The following is a 22,790-nucleotide window of genomic DNA, read 5'->3' on the forward strand; positions in this document are numbered from 1 at the left end:
TGTCCACACCTGGCTTAAGAAATGATATATTGCCAATGCAGTTAAAGCCTCCTGTGTCCTCCTTGGTCCCATCCTTTCATGCTAGCTTCCCCTGTCAGTAACCACTCATTCACAGGCATTTCCTTACATGTTCCAGTGAGGTGTGCATCCCTCTTTGGGGTAATGCTTAATCTTTTTGAACCTCACTGTCTTCATCTGTAAAAAGGGGCGATTGAGAGGATTAAAGGAAATGACTTATGATATTTGGCTGTTGTTTTTATGAAAAGGAAAAAGTCAGCAGAAAGAATTGGGTCAAGTGTAAGGCCCTTCCCAGCCTGGCCCTTACAGCCTCCTCTCTTCTCTGCTGCAATATTCCCCAGATATGCCACCTGTTTTCATGCCTCTGGGCCAATGTGGATGCTGTGCTTACTGGCATGCAATGCTTGTCCCTTGTCTTTGTCTTCTTTCACCTGGGCTCAAATGTCACCAACTCTGGGAGGCCTGTCCCAATGCCCCAGGTAGGGATTCCTTGGTGGTCCCACGACCTGATGCTGCTGTCGGAGCACTTGCAGTATGTAATGCTCCCAGGGTACTCACCTGGCTTTCTCAGTGAACTCATACAACTGAGCAGGGACTGGGACTTCTGTAGCCAGTGGCCTGGCCCCTTGCCTGCTGGCACATGGCAAGCCCATGTTAAGTGAGCGAGTGAATGAGTTCAGTCAACAGACTGCAACTCTTTGCCCCAGTTTACATGGGGCAGTCATCATGTCCTCACTTTTCTCTTTGAGATCCCAGATCTTCTCTTTTCTGGAAACACAAAACTTAAAGGTCTCTGTAAACTCAAATGAGGTTGGAATAAATAGACAGGGAGCATGAACTCTCTTCCCCCGTAACTTTGGTAAACAAGAGCTTCAAATAGAGCCCTCAGTGGGCTTTATGCAGGCCTTGAACATCTTTTTCTAGGCGTCTTGCCACTTGGGTTCTTCTTGCAGCTTATAGAAATTCTTAAGGACAGAAATATGCAAACCTGTTCAACTTCCTAGAAAATCCGCTTTACTGCTGCAGAAACAAAACATTGGGAAACAACAGTTTGGCTATTAAGGTGTTCTCACCACACCCATTATTCTTTGCTAAGACTTTTGGTTGCTACTGTGTAGACTCAGCTTTAGTCATGGAATTTTAGAGGATATGTCTCAGAAGTGGGATCAAGAACAAGCCCGACAGTAATCTGCACATAAGCTGATTTGGCACCATGTCACTGAAAATGGGTACACAGGGCTGCCCAGGAAGGAAATGTGAAATAGAAAAAAGAAATGACAGCAGGCATTGGGTTGTGTGTGCAGAATACACAGGTCACATATGTATTTTTAACTCTTTTTTTTTAACATTTTTTATTTTTATTGAGGTAATATTTACATAAAATGAAACTAACCATCTTAAAGCGAACAATACAGTAGCAATTAATACATTCAACAACATTGTGCAACCACCACCTCTAGTTCTGATACGTTTTCATTACCCCAGAAGGAAACCCCATACCCATTAGGCAACTGCTCCCCATTTTCCCCTCCTCCCAGCTCCTGGAAACCTCCAGTATGCTTTGTCTCTATGGATTTACCTATTCTGGATATTGCATGTAAATGGAATCATACGCTATGTGACCTTTTGTGTCTGGCTTTTTTCACTAGCATGTTTTCAAGGTTAATCCACATTGTAGCATGTATCAGTACTTTATTCCTCGTTATGGCTGAATAATATCCCATTCTAAGGATATACTGCATTTTGTTTATTCATTCATCTGTCAATGAACATTTGAGCTGTTTCTACCTGTTGGCTATTGTGAATAGTGCTGCTATGAACTTGCATGTACAGGTATTTATTTGAATACCTGTTTTCAATTCTTTGGAGTATGTACCTAGGAGTGGATGTACTAGGTTACGTGGTGATTCCATGTTTAACTGTTTGAGGAACTGCCATACTGTCTTCCACAGTAGCTGAACAATTTTACTCTCTCACCAGCAATGTGTGAGCACCGGTCAGCTCTTACTGTTCTGCCAATTACATTCTAAAGTGGCACAAGGTTTTTATAAAGGGCTGTGTTCTGTGTGCACAGAATTCATGGTCTATATGTAAAAACACAAATTTTACACAAGCAGGTGGACAGAGAAAGCGAAGAAAGTGGAGGCTTCAGCCAAGCTGAAGGATGGAGTAGGGAAGTAGTAGACTTCACCCAGCTCCCTGCCATGTTACCCTTAGCTAAGCAAGGGACAGGCTGGAGGTTTCGTTGTCTACTGCGTCTTACTTTCACTTCTTTCCAGTTAGTCTCCACTACTCCACTGTTCTCAGGGCTCTAAGGTCATGGGGACTTTCCCGCTGTTAGCCAGGTTCCAGTTAACATGGGGGACTTTGTTAGTCTATGATCCAGTGTTCAGAGCTCCCAAACTTGTGAAGACTAAACTCTACACATGCTCTTGTTAATATCTGTAAGCCAAAAATAGGAGGAACACCTTTAAAACGAAAGCTACAAACACAAAATTATTAATAGTAGCTGTTGAGGAGAAAAGCAAAACCACCACTAGAGCCCCATGGGTTATACACTTAGGAGAGGGAAAGGACAGAAAACTGGCTTCTTTTTTGAAACCACATAGAAAGAGCTGAGATGTGTGTTAAATTTGTATCTAAGTATTATTAGATCGGAAGAATAAAAAATACTATTGTTGTATAATCTCCTTCCCTCACAGTCTGGTAGCTGAAGTATCAGCAATTTGGGTAGGGGGGGCAGGCCTTCCTGACAGGGGCCTGGAAACCCTTGGGAGAATGTCCTTTCTATTAGACATGGATCTTTATGGTTGAGTAAGGGGTTGAAGGAAGAAATAGACAAGCGGGGTCTGGGAGCAAGGCCACAGGAGGGCTTTGAGAAAAGAGGAGTCGGGTCAGCAGGATGTTTTCTGTGAGTGTAAGGCCTCAGGAGGGGGGCAAGGGGAAGGGGAGAAGGCGAAGGGTTTGTGCACCAAGAGAATTACCGCTTCCTGTGGAGCTTCGCAGGAAGGACACTTGCCACACCGTGAGTCTTCAAGGTTCGCTAATAAGCCTAAGGGGGAAAATGGGTTCTGAAATACCAATGCATCCAGCTAAGAACAGGAGGCCCCAGGACCCAGCACTGATGTGAGCTGCTGGATGTAAGGGGTGCCGGCTTTACACGGGGAGGTTGAAAGAACTTGTCTTCACTACTTGTCAATCAATAAAGAGTGACGAGCCAGATTTTCCTTTGAGGGCAATGGATCATGCTCCCTTCTTAGGGCCAGGAGGAGAACCAGTGATGTCATCATGGAGGAGGGAGCCTCCTCACCAGCCACAGGTGAGAGCTCTTGTCTTGACTTTTTAGTCATAATCCAATGCAACATTTTGCAGGGTTAGTAGATGTAGTAGGTTGAATAGTGGCCCCCCAAAAGATATATACATGTCCTAAGCCAGAACTTAGACATATGACCTTGTTTGTATAAATGGTCTTTGCAGTTGTAATTAAGTTAAGGATCTCGAGGTGAGATCATCCTGGATGAAGCAGGTGGGCCCTAAATCCAATGACAAGTGCTCTCATAAGAGACAGGGGAGAGACACACAGAGGAGGCAGCCATGTGACCACGGAGGCAGGGACTGGAGAGCTGCAGGCCAAGCCAAGGAATTCCTGAAGCTGGAAGAAACAAGGAAGGACTCTCCCCCAGAGACTGCAGAGGGAGCATGGCCCTACAGACACCTTGACTTCTGGCCTTCAAAACTGCGAGAGAATAAATCTCTGCCATTTTAAGCCACCCAGTGTGTGACAATTTGTTGCTGCAGTCCTGAGAAGCCACTATAGTGGGGCTGCACAGAGAGAGGATATGACTGCAGAGACAAGCTGGTTGTCTAGAAAACTGAATTCAGTCCCTGGATTTGCTGCTGGTATCCGAGGTGAACTTTCTTAGACTTTGCTAAACTTTGTGGGTCTGTTTCCTTTTGTGTTCTTCACACGTTTACTCCTCATGGCAGAGAGCGGGGCTCATGGTTCACCTGAGGACACTGCTCAGGACTGGAGTAAGTCTAATCACACCCTTGTGGTCTATTGGCAATGGTGGTAATAGTAATGACCACGCTCTCCAGAATGTTTAACACATGCTAGGTATGTCACATACATCATCTCATTTAATCCTCAAAACAATCCTAAGAAGTTGGTATTCTCATCCCCATCTTACAGATGAGGAAACTGAGGCTCTGAAAGTTCATGTAATCTATTCAGGGTCGTTCAGGGAATGCTGGTGGAGCCAGACCTTGAACCCAGATCTGCCTGTGCTCGATCCACAGCATTACAAAAGGCTCAAGCCCCACACAGACAGTTCATCCAGCATCCCACAGTGCCCAGCTACCTGATGAGAAAAAATCTATTTATTGTCTGAATACAGCAGCACTGGCATTAGAGCACTCTCTGGCAGTGAGGGTTTGAATGATGGATCGATTGAGATTAAGGTTGCTGAGATGACCTGCTTAGATGCCGCTAACAGCAGATAGATAGCAAAACCTCTGCATCCAGGGAGAAATGTAGTCAGAACTCAAACCAGTCAAGTTCCTCTCAGCACCAAGCCATGCTGGGAAGAGAGATGAAGCCCCTAACCAAGTGGTCTCTCCAGTGTGAGAAGCTGGAGGGTCCCCTGCTGAGTCACAGAGGACAGATCCCAACACAACTCACTCCCCAGCTGGAAGGAGAGGAGAGGACACCGGCTGGTGAGACAAGCTCTGATGAGGTCCTGTCCTAGGGCAAACTGACACTATTTGGAGTCCTCTTTTGCAGGGCTGGACTCCAGGCTCTAACTGTGGGGGATCCCTGTGCCTTTCACAGAGTCATGTTTTCAGAGTTTTAGGAGATCCAGGCTGACCTCACTCCTGCTGTGGCTTAGACTGGGATATGGCCAGGATGGCAGCTTCTTCCCTGCCCTCCAGCATTCCGTGTTGGAGGGAGTTCAGCATCAGGGAGACAACCCGTGGGCCTGCCAGATTTCCTCCCACGCCTGCCCCTGTGCAAGATAAAGTCAACATGGCCCGGCCACAGGACAACAGCATAATAAATCCCCCTCCAACCTCCTCCCGGACTTATTGTTCCATTGCAGCTGTTTTGAGTATGATCAAAAGGAAGGAAGAGCACTGTGCTATCAGGCTGAGGAAGAAGGATGCTCTCCTGACCGCTCCTGTTGCCCTTGGCCACCCTTATTTTAAATATGAGGAAACCAAAGGCCAACATGCAGCCCAACCCCATCCGCATCATGAGGAGCAGTGAGCCGTGGCCAAGGCCCCCTGCTGCTGAGGCAGCAACCCCCATCCAAACTCGCTGACAGCCGTCTGGGTTGTCCAGCCCTTGTCCTCTTACCCAGACCATGGCGGCTAGAAGGCCCGAGCACAGGGTCTGCACAGTTTGGGGCAGGAACCAGAAGTAGGCCCTGCAGTGGCCAAGTGAGCTATTGTTTACACCTTAGGTTAACTGAGGCTGTGAGGCCACAACTGTTGGAAATAATAGACCAGAAAAGGAACTTCCCAAGTTTGCCTGGCCTAGTGCCTACTTCTCAAGATAGTGAATAGCTCAGGTTCTTGGGACATGTAGTCAACTTCAGGTGCTTGGCCTTTCCTACATGCAGCCCAGGCCCAGGCCCAGGCCCAGGCACGGGAGGGTGTGCTGCATCAGCCGCCAGGGCTGGATTCCTGCAAGGAACTAGAGCAGAAAGCATCGGCTCTCCTTTAGCTCCGTGCTTCAGAGGTAGGAAGGACGGAACTGAGTGTTCCTCTTGACAGACTTGCAGGCTCAGGCAGTCCTCAGCTGCTCGTGGACGCCTGCCCTAGTCGGCACCCAGACCCTGATTCACCAGGTGCCCAGCTGCAGCAGCCCAGTCACCTTTGTCTGGGCTGCGAGGCCATATCTGAGCCATCAAAAGTGCCTCAGTGGGAGAGGATGTCAATGTGCTTCCTCAACCAGAAAGGTGGTTTGAATTTGGCCAAAGCAGCCCAACCAAACAAGCAAAAGCTTGTCAATGGAAAGCTGGGGCTGCCGGGAGATCACACAACAGCAAAATAAGAACCATTATCAGTCTCATCCCAGCCCAAGGAGGGAGAGCCTTTGAAGCCACAGACAGGCTGAACAGAACTTTCCACCTGAGAGACGCTGGGAATGGGAGGTCAGGCTGCACGCAGCCCCCACAAAAACTGATCAAAGCCTGATGCAGAAGGGAGGGGGCGCACAGCTGCAGCCCTGACTCCCCCCACGGGGCCGCCCAGGGCTTTCTGAAAGCAACCGGGCTGCCTTTGCAGAGTCCTGTGGGAAAACCCAACACAGATGCACTGTGCAGCCAAACCCCTGGAGCACTGCTGGGAGAGGAAAAAATAAACCCCTCAGTGGTCCTGAAAAGAAAAGGGAGGCAATCAAAGCACACAAAAAATGCAAAGACCACCCACCTGATGAGCGCCTACCTTTCGGAAACAAATAACTCCTGGCTACCAAGGCGCACTTCTAAAAGAACAAACAGGCTGAACACTCCGCCTCAAAGCTCCGTGCACCAGGGGATTTGTGGGAAGCCGTGGCCCCTTCTAAGCACTGGAGCTTAATTTAAAGTGTGTTGGCCTCTGCAGTGCCTATTCAAGGGCTTCCTTGAATCTGCTCTCCTCACTGGGAACCTGAGAAACAGCAAGAATCCTCATTTAGGGAGGGATGGGGTCCTGTGTGGATGCCGTTAACTCGGCCCTTTCCGATTAGACAGCAGTGTCTGCTGGGGAGCATTCCAGGGGCATCTTCCAGGCTGGACCTTGGACAGCTGTGTCGGTCCTGCCTGAACCAGCCCCTCTGTGACAGCCTCGGCCCACCCTGCCCGATCCCACCCTCGCTCCTGTCCAGAGCTCCCCTTTGGAGAACTGACACTCCGCAGAAGCTGCGCTTTGATCTTTCCTGGAGTGGGTGCAGCACAGCAGAGCTGCTTCCACCGCGCTCTCCTCGGAAGGGGGAAGCTTTTCTTCTCCTCCTTGGGAATGCGTTTGGAGGCAGGGTGGAGGGGGACAAGAATGTGGAGGCCTTGCCGGCATTTGGGTGGAGTGGGGAGGGTACGGAGGAAGTGGGTTGCCCGGGAGCACTGGGGGAAACTGAGATGAGAAAGTTCCAGAACCTCTGGTTTAACCAGACAACATTCCTTCTGAAATAGAAGAACAAGCCTCCAGGGCTAGACAGAGGGCCTCAGGGAGGAGAGACAACTGAGGAAGGAGCATCTCTTCTCCCCCTTCTCCAAAGGCCAGATCCTAAAGAGAGGAGGCAGCTCCTCCCGAGGGGACGACTGAGCTCCTACCCACCCCTCCCTAGATGTATATCTTTTTAGTACTGTGTCCTGTGAGATGGATGGGGTTATCTCCATTTTACAGGTGACAAGACAGAGATTCAGAGAGGTGACCAAGGCTCTCCAAAGACACCTATAGAATTGTCGAGCTGTAATTCAACCCTCAGGCAGCCTGGCTCCAAAGTTCTCCACCTTCCCTGCTCTTTCCAGTCCTGCCCTGCCTCTCAGAGCTAGGAAGATGTTAGTAGATGTTCCATAAATATTTATTAAATTGAACTGAACTGAGCAGCTGAACACACGCAGGCTTCTTTCACCCTGACCAAAGGGATCCTTTGAGCGTCCAGGTTATGGAAAGAAATCCTCCAAGACACCAAATAAAATCCTGTTCCTTTTTTGAAATTAGTGCCTAATAAAGTTTATTCAAATCTCCAAAAGAACAAACAGAAGGGAACAATGAAAAACTCACACACAAACAAAAAAACAGTGTGGGTAGATAATAAACCTTCACAGCATTGTCTTTCATCCAGGCAGCACAAAGCGTCCACAGCTTTAGTTACTTCTTCATTCACACAGCCCCTTCTGAAGATGGTATCCACACACTAACAATAGCACTTGTAGGCATTGACACATTCCAGAAGCAAAAACTTTAGCAACTGTCTGCAAGGTGAACAGAGTACAGTGCAAACCCAGGGAGCACACCTCATTTTCCAAACCAGGATGGGATGCTGCCTGCAGCTCTGTTTCCTGACTCGGCAAAAGAAACCACAGTCTTCAGTGAGAGGTTTGGAGGCAGGGGGGCCAGAAGGTCTAGGAATGACCTAGGGAAAAATGACCTAGGAAAGCTGAAGAATTAATCCTTTGCACGATGTAAATCCCCGCTTTGTTCACCTATATGCATATTCTTTGATTTAGCCATGTATTCATTTGTGTACATCCATGGGTTTGCTCACAGTCACCAGGACACTGAGTCCTGGGCTGGGCCACACACTCGAGGTGATGCCACATCAGACAGTAAGCGCCTCTGACGATGAAAGCTGGGGAAAAGGGTCAGGGCCAGGGCCTGGGCCAGGGCCTGTCCATGAAGCTCAGAGGGAAACTGCTGCCAGTGGACAATGGGACCAGGATATGGAGGCTCAGAAAACTAGAGATGGGAAAGGGAACTCAAATTGCAAAGGAGTAGTCCTTTTGTTGCTAGTTCATTTCCAGTCATGTCATTTCCTGCCTTAAAAAATAATTAATAATACTAGTAATAATAATAATAGCATATGGCTTTTTAATGGCTCTCATTGCCAAATAGCATAAGGCACAAATGCCTTCACTAGACAGTGGAGCCCATTGATGAGGTGGCTTCATCTGGGACCAGTCTTGTATCTTGATCTTCTCTTAATTTCTGTGCAGTTATTCTTGATTTGTGAGCTGCAATCCTGCAGGAGACCATGGATTTTCAGCAAAGGGTCCATAGATCTGTATGCCACAACAAACTTGGCTACAGCATGAATCAATAGTATGGAAAATTCAGGCTAATTTGAAAGGGCTGTCAAATTTCTAGCAGCTCTTTGTCATTGTGTGTTTTCTTGGGTACTAAAGTTCAACTGTTATGAGAAAGGACCGGCATTGTGGTAGTGGTTTTCAAACTGGGGTCCACGGAACCCCACAGAGATTTCCTGAAGTATAGATGAGGGAAGAATCAGGATGGAGCAGAAGCAGGTGGGACTAATCTCCCCCGCCACACACATGCGCGCGCGCACACACACACACACACACACACACACAACTAATCATCCCCATAACCACAGCAACTCTGCTTTTATCAGTTTTGTACTCTGGGCTTTCTAGTAAGATTTTGAAGAAAGGACTCTGCTAGGGAGGAGTGGGGTGGAGTTTACAAGCAATGGCTGCAGATGAAGTACATGCACTTCTAGCCAGCCCCTTGCCACAGTTCAGTGGGGCACAGTGAAAAATCTGTCAGCAGCCCAGTGTGCACACTGCAAGTAAGCTGTGGTGTGTGGGTGGTGCAACAGAAGACGTTCCCTCTGTCCAGGTCCACACAGAAGAGCCCTGGGTTTGTTAGTGTCTTAGATGCATTGAATCCATCTGGTTCTTGGAGATAAAAAATGAACTTGTACATTAGCCACTCTATTGTCAAAGCAAAGACAGTGTCCACTGTGTAAATACTGCTGAGAGAATCCTTAGAATATTCACTGCTGTTGGGGGTTGGGTGGGGAATCCTCTCTATACAAGCTTTTCTTGTGGGCCAAAATTTCCAGAAGGATAGTAGCCACTTGGGGTCCATTTTTATCTCCTTCAGTTTCTGCCCTAATAAGTCTTTGCTTGTTTGGCTGGTGCCTCCCTCCCAGACTTTCAGAGGACACAGTTTGCCCCCAGGCAGCCTGGGCCTAGAATAATTGGAGTAATGGAAGGTGACAAAGCAGGACCCTGAGAGAGGACTTCCAGAAATTCTTTAGCTGAGCCTCCATTCTCCCAGCCCAATTTCAGACAGGGCAACAGATAAAGAAATCCTCTGAACAATCCAGAACGGTGCTCATTAGTAAGGGAGGCTCAAGCAGGAGATCGGAAGAGATGCCTTTGTCCCGGCTTTTCACTGCCACCCACACATAATTTTGAAGCCACCTTTCCAACACGTAGGCTCCAAGTAAATGTGACAAAACAGGAGGGCAAACCTCTCGTGACCTCCTCTCTGTTACACGAACGCCCTGTTAGTGGCAAATGAAAAACAGTGGTGAATAGACCCAGGCCTGTCACGGCTGTGCAGGAACAAGTTGGAATGTGGCTGGTGTGTGTGTGTGTGTGTGTGTGTGTGTGTGTGTGTGTTCGGGTGTGCTGAGGGGGCAAAACATTCCACGGATGTCTGAGTGGGGCAGGGGGAGCACCAGCCTGCTCACATTCATATATTGTGGGGAAAACTAAGGGGAAGTTTTAGGAATGGGTGTGCGTCCGTGTCTGGGCAAATCTCTCTGTTGATGTGTGTTGGGGGAAATCGAGGGGAAAATTTTGTGTTTGAGTATGTGCACGCGGATGCCCACATTCAAGTGCACAGGGGGGAGCTGAATGAGTTTCGAGATTCTGTGAAAATTCTCAGTTAGAAAAAAACCTGGCAACTCCCCATACCACAGGCTGGTACACATTCAATTCATTTCCTGTACTAGTTACCAGCCCTTGTTTATACACGACAGAAATGGGATTGATCGCAAAAGCTTCAGGTCTCCGGGGTGAGTTGAGGGAGAGTGCATGCTGATTGGGTGGGGAAGGAGAGTGAAGGGGAGGTCACTGTTCCTCTTGAGGACAAATGCAGTCAACTTTCAATATTAATCCACAGTTCCCTCCCATATATGCTTAGAGAGGAGGGTTTTAAAATGACTTCCTCCTGCATTGCTCCAAAGCCATTCTCGTGCCCATCTGCTCAGCCGATGGCAGCTTGCATATTCTCGTACATGCTTATGTGTTTTAAACTCGTCTGGCTTGCTCCACTTTGGGCTTCAGTTTGTGACCCAGCCTCGGGAACTGTTTTTGAGCATTTTCACTTTGCTTTATCCTGGCTCGGCTTTGTTTGATAACACAGAATGGTCGAGCTTGACTTAAATGCCCTGTTCTTTGTGTGAAGGCTCCAGAATGCACAGGGTCCTGGGACTGACATCCCAAGGTAAAGTTGGGGAGTTGGGCCAAACACCACCAACGCATACACGTGGGCATGCCTTTCTGAACACCTCGGCATGGGGAGAAACTTCACTCTACAAACAAACTCCTTGGCGTGTGACCTCCTCTGAATCTCTCTTACCCGTCTTCATCCATGAGGTACCCAGCTCATGATAGAGGCTCAGTGGCTGCTAGTCACCCATGGTGCATTCTACTCCATTCGAGGGCCATGAAGCCATTACCAGAGACACACAGCACCAGCGACGTTTCTCAGCCTAGCTCAGGACCTCATTAAATGAGATGTCCTGAACCCCCCACATGGGGTCCATGGTGTCACCTGTGTGACAGTCATGAGCCTCTGCTTTTCCTTTAGTCTAGACTCAAGGAAGGAGTGGCAAAAATCTCCTGGCTGTTCGGTTCCATGGAACAGAGCCTAAGCCTTCCAGGAAACCAAGCCTAGACAAAAGAGAGCTTTGAGGATTACACCCACACCCTTGGTGCTGTCAGAAGCAGAGGGTACCAGGCATTGGAGGCTCATTGGGAGGCCGAAGCCAGAGGTGCCATGCCCCATTCTCCATCAGGTCAAGGTGTAAACCCTGCTGAAGGCTATTTCTGTGCACAGAGTCCCTGTGGTGGAGGAACCCAGAGATGCTGATGGGGTCATTTTCCAGGCTTTGCCTTGGTCCCATGCAGGGCTCCAGTTGTTTACAGTGATGGTGGTTTGCTTTATACTTGGTCCCTGTTCAGTTGGAGTCCCTCTATCACCCTCAGGCAAATCACAATCTCTAGTTACTTGGAGAACTCTGAACAAGACTCTAAAGATTGGGACTCAGTGAATTCTGAAATTCCTTTGAGGTTCTGCCTAAAGTTCAAGGAGAAGCTTGTCCACCTGGGGACAGCAGTGGAAATAGAGCCAGTGAGGTCCAGACCACTGCCCTTTATAGGAACTTTCAGCTCCTATTAGCTGAAGACCTTTGCAGAGTCGACATTCTGTGAAAGCTAGTGCGGTACTCTGCTGATCTGTGATTCTGTTCAAAGCTCAGACATAACCAGCCTCTGGGGTGTTTCAGACCACTGTGACTGCAGCCTGGGGAGGCATCGTGCCTTGGCTGGAAGGGTCTCCACCTGGAACCCAGGCCTGGCCCTGCAGGAAATAGGTTTCTGTGGGGAGAGCCCTGCACTTACCCCTGCTGCTCCAAGGCAGCAGCTTTCTTGGTATTACTTTTACCTGCCAAGACTAGTCCCTGGGAGATGCTGATTTCTCTACCTTCCCTGACTGTCCCCCAAATGATCCCAACAATTATTTAGTCCCTGAAAGGCTTGGAAGGGTGCCTGACCACATTTCCCGTGAGCAGCGGTTATACTGGAGGCTTTTCTCTCATTGCTCCTTACACAGGAGTTTGCTTTTAGGCAAGGACAGGGTTCCCTTGCTTTGTCCTCACCCCCCTTAGCACCCCATGTGCCCCTCCATCTTTGTGCCTATCATGGAATCATAATCCTCCCCTTCCTTGTCTCTGTCCCAGCTAGTCCAGAAGTGCTGAAGGCCAAGAGCTGTCTTAGAGGCACACTGGGAAAGTACGGGGGTGGCCTGGGGTCCTGATTGCACAAGGGCCAGCCTAGGTCCCAGAGGACCTGGGCTCAGTGTACCAACACTCACTAGCCACTGAGCCTCGGTGGTTTTCAAAGGGTGAGTGTGGTCTGGGCTGATTTCCATCCCCAATTCCTGATACTCAGTGCTACATTTCTTTACCTTAAAAATGGAGGTCTATTACCCTGAGCCCCTCACTGGATCATTTGTGGAGCCATAGGTGAAAGAACTTTGTAAAAGTTGTGTGTTGCCAGTGCAACACACATAGAGAGTAGCGCTATGTTAAAGCGCCCCAGCTCGCTTCATTACTGCCGTCTGATGAACCGGGGATGGTTCTGTAACTCAAGAGGCCCAGCTCTTCCTAATTGTGCTGTTTCCTGCATGAACTTCAGTGAATTACTTTATCTCAGTGATTCTGTTTCTTCCTCTGTGAAATGGGAAGGTAGGGTTGTCAGGGCAAGTACTTCAAATCCTTAACAGAGTGGCATGATTGCTGGCATTGCATTTTTATATATATATTTTAATTTGTCAGTATACAATATAGTTGATCTTCGTGTCCCTTTACCAATTCTTCTTTTTCCCTTTTCCCCCTCCCTCCTGGCATTGCTTTTTTATTGCCTTTGATTAAATGAGCATAAAGACACTTCCTGAAGGGTGATGTCTAGAAGGAACCCAGACTTTGGTATGAGGTGGTAACTGAATAAATCCTTAATCTGTCCTTTATTGTCATGTAAGTTGAATTCCTACCCAATAAAATTTAACATAGTTTTCTAGCTCAAACTTTTACTGTAGAGGGGCAGGTAGTAAATATTTTTGGTTTTGTGGACCATAGTGTCTCTGCCACAGCTACTAAAGCAGCCATAGACAATACATAAACAAATGGGCATGGCTGTGTTCCAATAAAACTTTATTTACAAAATCAGGCTGTGGGCTGGATTTGACCAGCTGGCCATGGCTTGCTGACTCCTACTTTAGCTTAGGGTAGGTGCTCAGCAAGAACTTAGGAAATTAATTTGTTGAAGATAAGTGAGTAGAGGCCTATCTTAGTCCAGATCCTTGATTTTAACTTTGTTTACACAGGACCAGATTCTGTGTTCCTGCCACCAGTCACAGCAGCAAGACCCTCACCTCCGCTTCCCTCCCCTCCCCCAGCTTTGAGAGATCACAGCTGAGTCAAACCTGGGACTTAATGGAGAGCAGAGTTTTGTGCCTTCCAGGATCTGTTCCCCTCCTCCTCCCCACCCGGGGCCTTTCCCCTCTATCCTGAGTTTGTGGGACACACAATTTGTAATCTCCTTAAAACCAAAGAAGTGAGGTCTCTGATTCATGTAGATTAAAATCAGCTGCAACCTATTAATGGCCCAGAGCCCAAGACAGATTTTAGGAAACAAAAACACTGGACCAAATTAGAATGAACTGGCCTCTGTCTCCAGGGGAGGGAGGTGAAGGAGGAGGCTGGGGGTGGGGGGAGTGGCCATGTGGTTTTAATTAATTTAGATTCTCTTCCTAAAGCTAATTCACCCAACACAAAGCATGGCCAGCCTTGCAGCCCAGCTCTCCCTGCTAGAAGCCCCGGGTCCTGTTGGGGGGCTGGGGCTGGTTGGGTGTCTGTAATTAACAGGTTTCAAAGTGGTTATTCTGGAAAAGAGAATTTCAGTGGCGCATTAAAATCCTTTCATCAGCCATCAGCCGGCATCCTAAGGCCTTTAGCAAGGCCCTCGCCACTTAAAGCTTCAGAGAGCTTTGAATTCCCAGGGTCCTGCTGGAGAATGTGTAGGCTTTCGCCATGAGTTTTATTAGGCCAATGGTTGCCATGATTTTCATTATGTTGTTTGGTTACTGGGATCATAAAAATGTTTCCTCCTAGAGCACCTAGGATCACTTAAAAAGAAAAGCCCCTGCCTTTATAGAAGTTATATGACATACAAGTCATGGCTCCCTCTTGGGAAAGGGGCCAACTACAGCTCTGGGCTGGTGAAAATCATAACGCTGGAAAGGGCAGGGCAATCAGCCAACACCCAGTCCTGACTGCCCATCTGAGGAAACTGAGGCCCAGAGAGATCCTCCAGCTGAAGCCAGTCTGGAATCCTGCGCCCAGACTCTTGGTCAGGTGTTCTTTCTCTTTCTGGTGACTCAGGGCTATGAACAGAGTTGGGAAAGGTAGAAAAGGAGTCTGATTTCTGCTGGACTGGTGCTTTGGAACACTTCTAAGAGTGGAAGAAAATGGTCAAATTCAGAGGCAGCTTAAAGTCAAATGCCGATGTGGACAGAGGGATGATCCGGGCCAGTGCTGGCGTTCTGATGGCCTACAGGAGGGAGCTCTCCTAGGAGGCTGGAATAGCTGCACGGGGGCTCAGAGGAGGACAAAGATCACTGGAGCCTTCACTTGGTACACACAGCCCTGAGCTGTGAAAAAGAGATAAACAGGTATCAAATCCCACAAGCCACATAGGTGATTTCTCACAACTGTGAAGATAAAACCTCCAAAACCTGGTCACACTCCCAGAATCACCACAGGGGGTGACAGGAACTTTTTTTGGTTAAATCTGCATTTTCTGACAAAAGGAACACCAGCCTGGCTTTACTTCTTATTTTGATTGTGGCTACCTTCCAGAACCTTCCTTCATGGAGGACGTGAAAAATATTCTGGGAGAATTGCTATTAAATAGCCTCTGGTGCTTAAAAACAATGGATGAACTCCAGAACAGCAGGCCTTGCTCTCAGTAGGACACATGTAGGAACTAGTCCACAATATAGCTATGAAGGCAGGTTCAGAGAATTACAGTGTCAGAGCTGAGAGAGAAATTGGGAGTCCAGCTAGGCCAGGCTCTCATTTTATAGATAGGGAAACTGAGGCCTTAGGCCATGTCCAAAGTAAGGTAGCTAGTGTAGGGAGTCCAGCCTATGATTTCCGACTCCACTCCAAGGTTTGCTTGGCTATACCGTTCTTCCCTAGGCCACCATGCCCCTTCTGACTTGACATTTTCATTCATTTATTCAATATTTACTGATGACTTGAAATTTTCATTCATTTATTCAGTATTTATTACCTCCTATGTGTCAGACACTTCTAGACACCACTAATTTTGTTTCCTTGAAGTTTTTAGAGGTGGATTAAAGGAGATATATTTCTGCAGAATAATACACTGAAGAAAGAAAAAATCACCCCAAAATTTAGGTTTTAGGAAAGCCAGGTGACCTTTGTGATCCTGGGGCATCCTTGGGGAACTCCTGCCATTCTGTGTATGCCTTTCAGATGGGTGCATAGTGTCATTATCATGTAGGGATGGCACTTACCTAGTCTGCCCTCACTTGCAGTGCCCCTTCACCTGGGAAGAGTGGCCCAAAGGATCCTGGGAGTGAAACTCAGCATGGATTCCCTGGACGCACTTTGAGCAAGTGCTGGTAGGAACCCAGGCTAGTAGAAGGCATGCAGATCACATTGATCCCTCGTCTGTTTCCCATCATTCTCCTCCTACAGTTCACTTGTCAGTCCTTTGCTCTTGTTTACCTCTGTGTGAATAATTCCTTGGTTGTAAATCAGAGAACTTGGCACTGAATTTTGTATTATCTGTGATCTTTAACTTTCCCAGGCCAAGAGAAATTAAAGCAGCAAATCTCTTTGTTTCTCATGGTTCAGCATCCAAATCGTGGAAGGACTGACCTGTGTAGGGTGAGCCAAGCCTGGGCCTACCTCTGCGCCCCACCCCTGCACTCGAGACAAAAACAGTCCTGCATGTGTTCATTCATTTATACATTCAGCAAATGTTCAGAGAGCACCTGCACAGCAGACTCAGTTCTAGAAACTGGAGATACACGGTAAGAAAAGACAGTGTTCCTTCTTACCCTGTTCATATCTTAGTGTGGTGACAGACAATAAGCAAGCATACATACTCATGACAAGTGCCTTGAAAAGAGTGACAGAGGGCAAGGGATGGCGGTGAGAGGTGCACTATTTTGCACAGTTGGGTCAGGAAGACCTCTCTGAAGAGCTGACATTTGGGCAGAGATTGAATGAGGAGACAGTAAGCCATGTCCAACCTGGGAAGAACACTCCTGGCAGAAAGAATAGCAAGTGCAAAGGCCTGGGACTGGGACAAGTTTGAGATTTGGGGACCAGCATGGAAGGGCCTGGAGCAGAGTGGACAATGGGGACAACACTGGTACATAAGGTCAGAGCAGTGGGCAGGGCAGGAGCCAGCCATGGAAGTGGTGACTTTGGATTTTGTTCTGAGCATCGTGGGATGTCCTTGGAGGCCTTGGAGCATGGGAGTGGTGCAGCAGAGATAGACATTCAGAGGCTGTGGAAAGGCTGATGAGACAATGGTAACCCAGCTTGGGTTAGTGTTTGCATTCAGACACATGGCAGATGGTGGCTGCACCTCATGGGCGGTGCCTCAAGTGGAAACCTTTGAGAGCTACATGTTTCAACAGGTGAGACTGGGCCTGGGAGCTCTCCACCTCTCCACCAATAAGTCTTAAGCCCAGGAAAAGGAAAGGCTGCTGTTTAAATAGTGGGGTGGGACCTGTGAGTCACCCTCAGCCTACGGCCATAGCGGGCTCTGGGAAGTTGCTGGGGCAGGGTCTCAAGCTCCTGGTAGGTTATTTGGCCACTTCCTGGGGCCTCTGCTGGGGCCTCCAGACACACTCGGAAGAAGCATGCTCAAATGCAGACCCAGCCTTTAGGAGATCTAGCTTTCTTTTTGGCTGATTGTATACTGTCTGGTCAGTTTCCTTCCCAGGGTCTTTCACTTTGCAAAATGTGGGCCACCTCTCTAGGGAGCAGAGGGGAAAAGGACAAGGCATGGACTTGGGGCTCAGTCAGCCCCGAGTGCTGTTCAACACAGTTGCCAATAGCCCCATGGTATAACTATTTAAATGTAAATCAATTAATATGAAATAAAATAAAAAATTCAGTTCCTCAGCCTCATTCACCAAATGTTGAGCTCTCAATAGCCACATTGAGCCACGGGGCGGGGGCTACTGTACTGGACAGTGCAGATATAGAACATTTCCCTCACGGCAGGAAGTTCTGCTGGACAGTTTCACTTCTTTAAAAAGGAAGGAACCCATGAGAATTGAACAAGTTAACACGTACAAAGCACAGGGTACTTCGCCTATCTCGTTACAGATTCTCAGCAAAGGCTAGTCATCATGATTTATCATATGAATCTCCACCCTCGCTCCACTGCTGGCTAGCTGTGTTACAAGTCACCCAACCTCTCGGAGCCTCAGTTTTTTGATATGTAAAATGGGAATAGTAAGTACTGCTGAGCGCATCCCCTAGAGCTTGGCTTCATTCTTATTTTTCTGAGTTCTCTCTGGATTCGTGAGAACTTCCTCCTCAACCACCAGCTGACTTATCGAGACCAGAGTTGGGAAACTCCAATTCTGTCCTGCTTAGTGGGAAGCGTGGCATGTTGTGGCCCAATAATGGATTCTGGAGGTTTTAGCAATTTTAAAGGGTTTGACCATGGTAGTGGCATAAAGTTCTAATGAAAACCATGGACAAGACTGATCAAGAAAAAGAATCATTTTGAGCCAAGTCAGATATTCACCCTGCTCCAAAAGAAGCCACGCTTCGGGTCCCGCAGCCCCAGGTGCCTGCTTCCCTGGCTAATTGTTTCTTCTGTGGGTGCCACACTCGGAGAGAGGCTCTCAAGTAGCCCTGCTGGTATCTTGGTCTGCAATCAGTCTTCCTTTCTCCACTTTGGGGTTTTGTTGTTATTTAACGTTTATTAACTACAGGCATTTGGCGGGTGGAAGTTGGGACTTGCCTGGGGCTGGAAGGAAGTTATTTGCCAGGCCAGGATAAGGTGTGGTTTAAGGGTTGAAGCTGGAATCCCCTCACCTGCTTAATGCATTTCAGGGGAGATTTGTTTTCAACTCCCAAATTACCTGCTAGGATTTCTAGACCTGAGATCCTATCTCCACCGGTTGTTTTCTTTCATTTCCGATAAGAAAGACAAAGAAAAAAAGAGTGAGAGGCCCAAGAACAACATTCTTGCACTCCCTTAAATAAAATTACATCCAGCAAGAGCTTTTCTTTACTGTCTTCTGTAAAGCAGGCAGTAGAGGATCTGTCCTGGCTGTTAGAACCTCTGCTGCTGGGGAGACGCGGCTGGGACCTGCAGGGAGCAAGTGTGACTAGGGCTTTCCAGAAAGCTCGGGGAACAGCCCCTACTTACTGTGTATAATTGAAGTTTCTAAATCTCTCCCTACTTCAACCTGCTCCACCTGTAACTTTTCCTTCTCAAGCAATGACGACTGCAAACTTCCAGCTGTTTAGGCCAAAAAGCTTGGAGGCATCCTTCATGTCTGTCTTTCTCTCACGCCCCACTTCCAAGCTGTTGGGGGATCCTTTTGGCTCTACCTTCAAAATCTATCCAGAATCCAACCAATTTTCACCACCCCCACTTGCAACATCCTGGTCTGAACCACCACCATCTCTTCCCTGGTCAAATGCAGTAATCTAACAGTCTCCTGCTTTCCACTTTCCAGTAACTGGTCTTCCTATTTCTACTCACTCTGCAGTATATTCTCAATGTAACAGCCAAATCGGATCACAGTCTCCCTCAAAATGGTGCCCATCTCATTCAGAGTAACAGCTTACAGTGGCCGTCGAGGCCCTAAATGCTCTGTCCCTATTCCTACTCCGACCTTCCCACCACTCGCCCCTCACTCATCCCTTTCCAGTCACACTGGCCTCCTTGCTTTTTTCAAACACACATTAGATGTGCGTCCACCTAAGGGCGTTGGCTGCAGCTGCTCCTTCACCTTTTCAAGTCTGCACTCAAGTTTTACCTTCTCAGTGAGGCTGACATGACCACCCTAGTTAATCTCAAATCTTTCTATATCCCCCTTGCATTCCCACTCCCTCTAACCTGACTCTACATAACACTTTCTAACATTACATAATTTGCTTACTTATTATGTTTATTGTTTCTCTTTTCCCACTTCTAGAATCCTAAGCTCCATGAGGGAGGGACCATTTAGTTTATGGCTCTCTCCAGTGCCTACAAACTCCTGACTCAGAGTTGCGTTTATTTGCCCACCAGTGAGTCCCTGTTGGAGACGTGGACTGCTCATGGAGCCTGAGCTGAGACTGACTAGAGCTGAAGCCACAAGCACTGCTATGCAAAAAAAGAAAAAAATCAACAAGCCAAGGTTATAGGAAGGGTTAAAAGGGAGTCTCCAATAAACTCAAATTCAGAAGAATTTAAACAGAGCTAGAAGGAATCATGTCCAAACTTGCAAGGGTAAGTGAGCAAGAAGTTGCCTAAATGATTATATAACCATGACCAACAGGACAAAGATAAATAAATAGCAAAGACTTTTTAAAGATATGGACCAATTCCTTTAGACTAGCAGCTCTCAAATGTTTTGGTCTTAAGGACTGCTGTATACTCCTAACATTTATTGAAGACTCCCCAAAGAGCTTTCATGTATGTGCATTCTATCTATTGATCAATCCTGTGGTAGCCAGCCTCTGTGATAGTCCCCAAAGATCCTTATATCCTAGTTAGTACTCATGCCCTGATATATTCTCCTCTCACATTGAATCAGGACTGGTTTATGTGACAAATATAAAATGGCAGAAGTGATAGTTAGTGTGTGATTTCAGAGGCTAGGTCATAAAAGGGACTACTGTTTCCTACTTGGTCTCTTCTGTTCTCTCTGGAGAAAACCCGTCTTTAGGTTTTGAGTACACTGGGGAAAGACCTACATGGAGAAAAACCAAGGCCTCCTGTCAACAGCCAGCAACCCTTGGCCAGGCTTGTGACGGAGTTACCTTGAAGGCAGATCCTCCAGCCCCAGTCAAGCCTTCAGATGACAACAACCTCCTGAGAGATCCTGAGGCAGACCTGCCTAGGTAAGTCACTCCTAAATTGCTGAACCATAGCAACTACAAGGATAGCAAATGATGATTGTTGTTTTAAGCCACTAGGTTTTAGGGTACTTTGCTATGCAGCAATAGATGATTAAATAATTTACCATATTAAAAATTAAAACAGAAAAATATTTAATATTTATTTGTTAATTTAATATTTATTCACTTATATGAATAAATTAATATTTAAGAAGTCAATTAAATTTATAAGTTCATTAATCCATTTAATAGTTAAAATATGACTTATTTTATTGTAAAAATAACTGTGTTTTCCAAAAAAAACCCCAAACAAACAAAATGTACTAAGAGTGACAGTGTTTTACATTTTTGCAAATCTCTTTAATGTCTGGCTTAATAGAAGACAGCTGGATTCTCATAGCTACTTCTGCATTCAATCAGCTGTGATAATGTTGTTTTGGTTGAAGTATGTTAAGGAAACCCAGCCTCACAGATACGTTGTTAAAAAGGGGGGGAATATTTTAAATCGCCTTTTCAGATGATTGTGAGTATTCACCTCTGACACTACACCGAAACTTGACAAATGATAGTTTATTATAGGTTTGTTGTAATGTGGAATCTGAAACTATATAAATGAACTTTTTCTACCCACTTACAATAAAATCCATTCAGTTTGGCTTACACTTTCAATAGATCTTTTGCCCATGCATGATTTTGTAATACTATGCATGGGTCATTCGGAAAATATTGCTTCACTAAGTTATGCAGATCTTCCAAAGTTGATATAGTTCATGATGAACACTAAAAATTCACATTTGTTAATATCACCTTTGATCTCAGAAACTTCTGTGAGGTTGGGAAGGTGTTAAGCTCACTGTGGCAGATACAAGTTTTCAAAAATTCTAATTTTTGCTTGAAGCTTTTATTTTGGCAATAAATGCTGTCAATTATCTTTCCTGAAGTGACAAGCGCAGTTTGTTCATTTTTGAAAGATGTCTATAAATAACCAAGTCTGAATGACCATGGTTATTTGGTTCTTTTGAGTAAACATGGTGTTCCATGGAAGTGCCTAGTTTGGCTCACACTCAGACACTCACAGGAGTGCTTTTCCTCAAGACAACCATTATACTTCAGGACACAACAGAAGTGCTACATGCTTCCTCTCCAATTTGTCACACGGAATAGTAAAAAAAAAGAAATGTGTAATTTGGACAAGGTCTATAAAATTAATAATTTTTACTGCTTGATCTAGGACATTCTTAGGTGAAATGCTTTTTTTTTTTTTTTTTACTACAGGTGTATAGCAGTGAAGAATACCATGAATGCCAGTGTAGTCTAGCACCAGTGATTTTACCAAATGTCAAGACAGTGAAGAAGGCAAATATCATCTTGGTATCATCGTGAAAATAGTTTTGACCTTGCAAATACCTTAATAGGGTCTCAGGGATCCCAGGAGTCCATAGTCCTTACTTCGAGAACCACTGCTTTAGAGACATGGCTGTCATTCTGTTACTTGCAGCATTTATAGGTGAATGAGTTACATGCTGACATGCATAAACAAGGTCTTTGTGCAAAATTTCAGTGGCCACCATTGCTTGCATAAGCTAGAAAATGTGTCAGTAGACCTCAGCTTATCCTTGCGGATGGCCTATAAATGAGACAGGTTCTTTATTTAAGGGAGACTAGGGTAATTTTTGTGCTTTTATTTGTCCCACTTATAAAAAGTATGTGGATGTTGGTGAGGAAGCTGAGCTCTGAGAAATTCCTCAGACTCTCGGTGTTGAATAAATAAGATAAATGAGGACATGATGCCCACACCACTTCCTTTGTGACCCTTCCTTCTTCATCCAGTGAGCAGGGACAGCTCAGTGCACTGCAGAGGACAACCTTTTTGGAGTAGCAGGGCTCCTGCCAGCTCCAGGCTAGAAGCGGGCCAAGTTCTCTGCCGCACTGGCAGTGCCTGCAGCATGGGAGAAGAGAAAGCCGGCCCAAAAGGCTGCACTTGTCCCGGTGGTCACAGCATGTGTGAACACTTCGTCACTGAGGAAGAGCTGCAGGCACTGCCTCTGCTGAAGTGCCTCAGAATTCCTGTAAAGCGCACCCAGAGCCAGACGGGGCAGGGATGTGATTGCTTCTCATCCTCACTCATCTGAGCATCTGCAGCCTTTCACTGCAGCAGTACAGGTAGATTTGTACCCCGACCGGGCTGTCCTCAGCCATCGGTGCGTGGCTGTGGAGCTGCTCTGTCTGCAGGCGGGAAACAACCAGTGGCTGTGTTCTGAGAACTGGAGACCTTTCCACATCTGTTCGCCTAGTCGGGGGCAGGAGGAAATCACCAAAACCTTCAAACATGGGGCCAGAGCAGGGACACAGAGGGGAAACC

At 46.8% G+C, this 22,790-nt stretch overlaps 1 protein-coding gene across 6 annotated transcripts in view; it reads left to right on the forward strand.

Moving 5' to 3' along the window:
- The window catches only part of RAD51B (RAD51 paralog B), a 632,106-nt gene extending 609,905 nt beyond the window's left edge, over positions 1-22,201 (forward strand). The window contains exons 11-13 of one of the 6 annotated variants that reach the window (XR_010022894.1): positions 19,617-19,817; positions 20,242-20,431; positions 21,704-22,201. Coding sequence is in view for 4 of the 6 variants with exons in the window: in XM_063089296.1 (XP_062945366.1) it covers positions 19,522-19,554 (33 nt within the window). In the remaining 2 variants the exon portion in view is untranslated. Of the gene's footprint in view, positions 1-19,521; positions 19,597-19,616; positions 20,432-21,703 lie in introns of those variants that run through there. The other 5 variants (XR_010022893.1, XM_063089298.1, XM_063089290.1 and 2 more) reach the window with 5 other exon arrangements.
- The last annotated feature ends 589 nt before the right edge of the window (positions 22,202-22,790 follow it).

This window comes from Cynocephalus volans, chromosome 3 (assembly GCF_027409185.1).
Source record: "Cynocephalus volans isolate mCynVol1 chromosome 3, mCynVol1.pri, whole genome shotgun sequence".
NCBI lineage: Eukaryota > Metazoa > Chordata > Mammalia > Dermoptera > Cynocephalidae > Cynocephalus > Cynocephalus volans.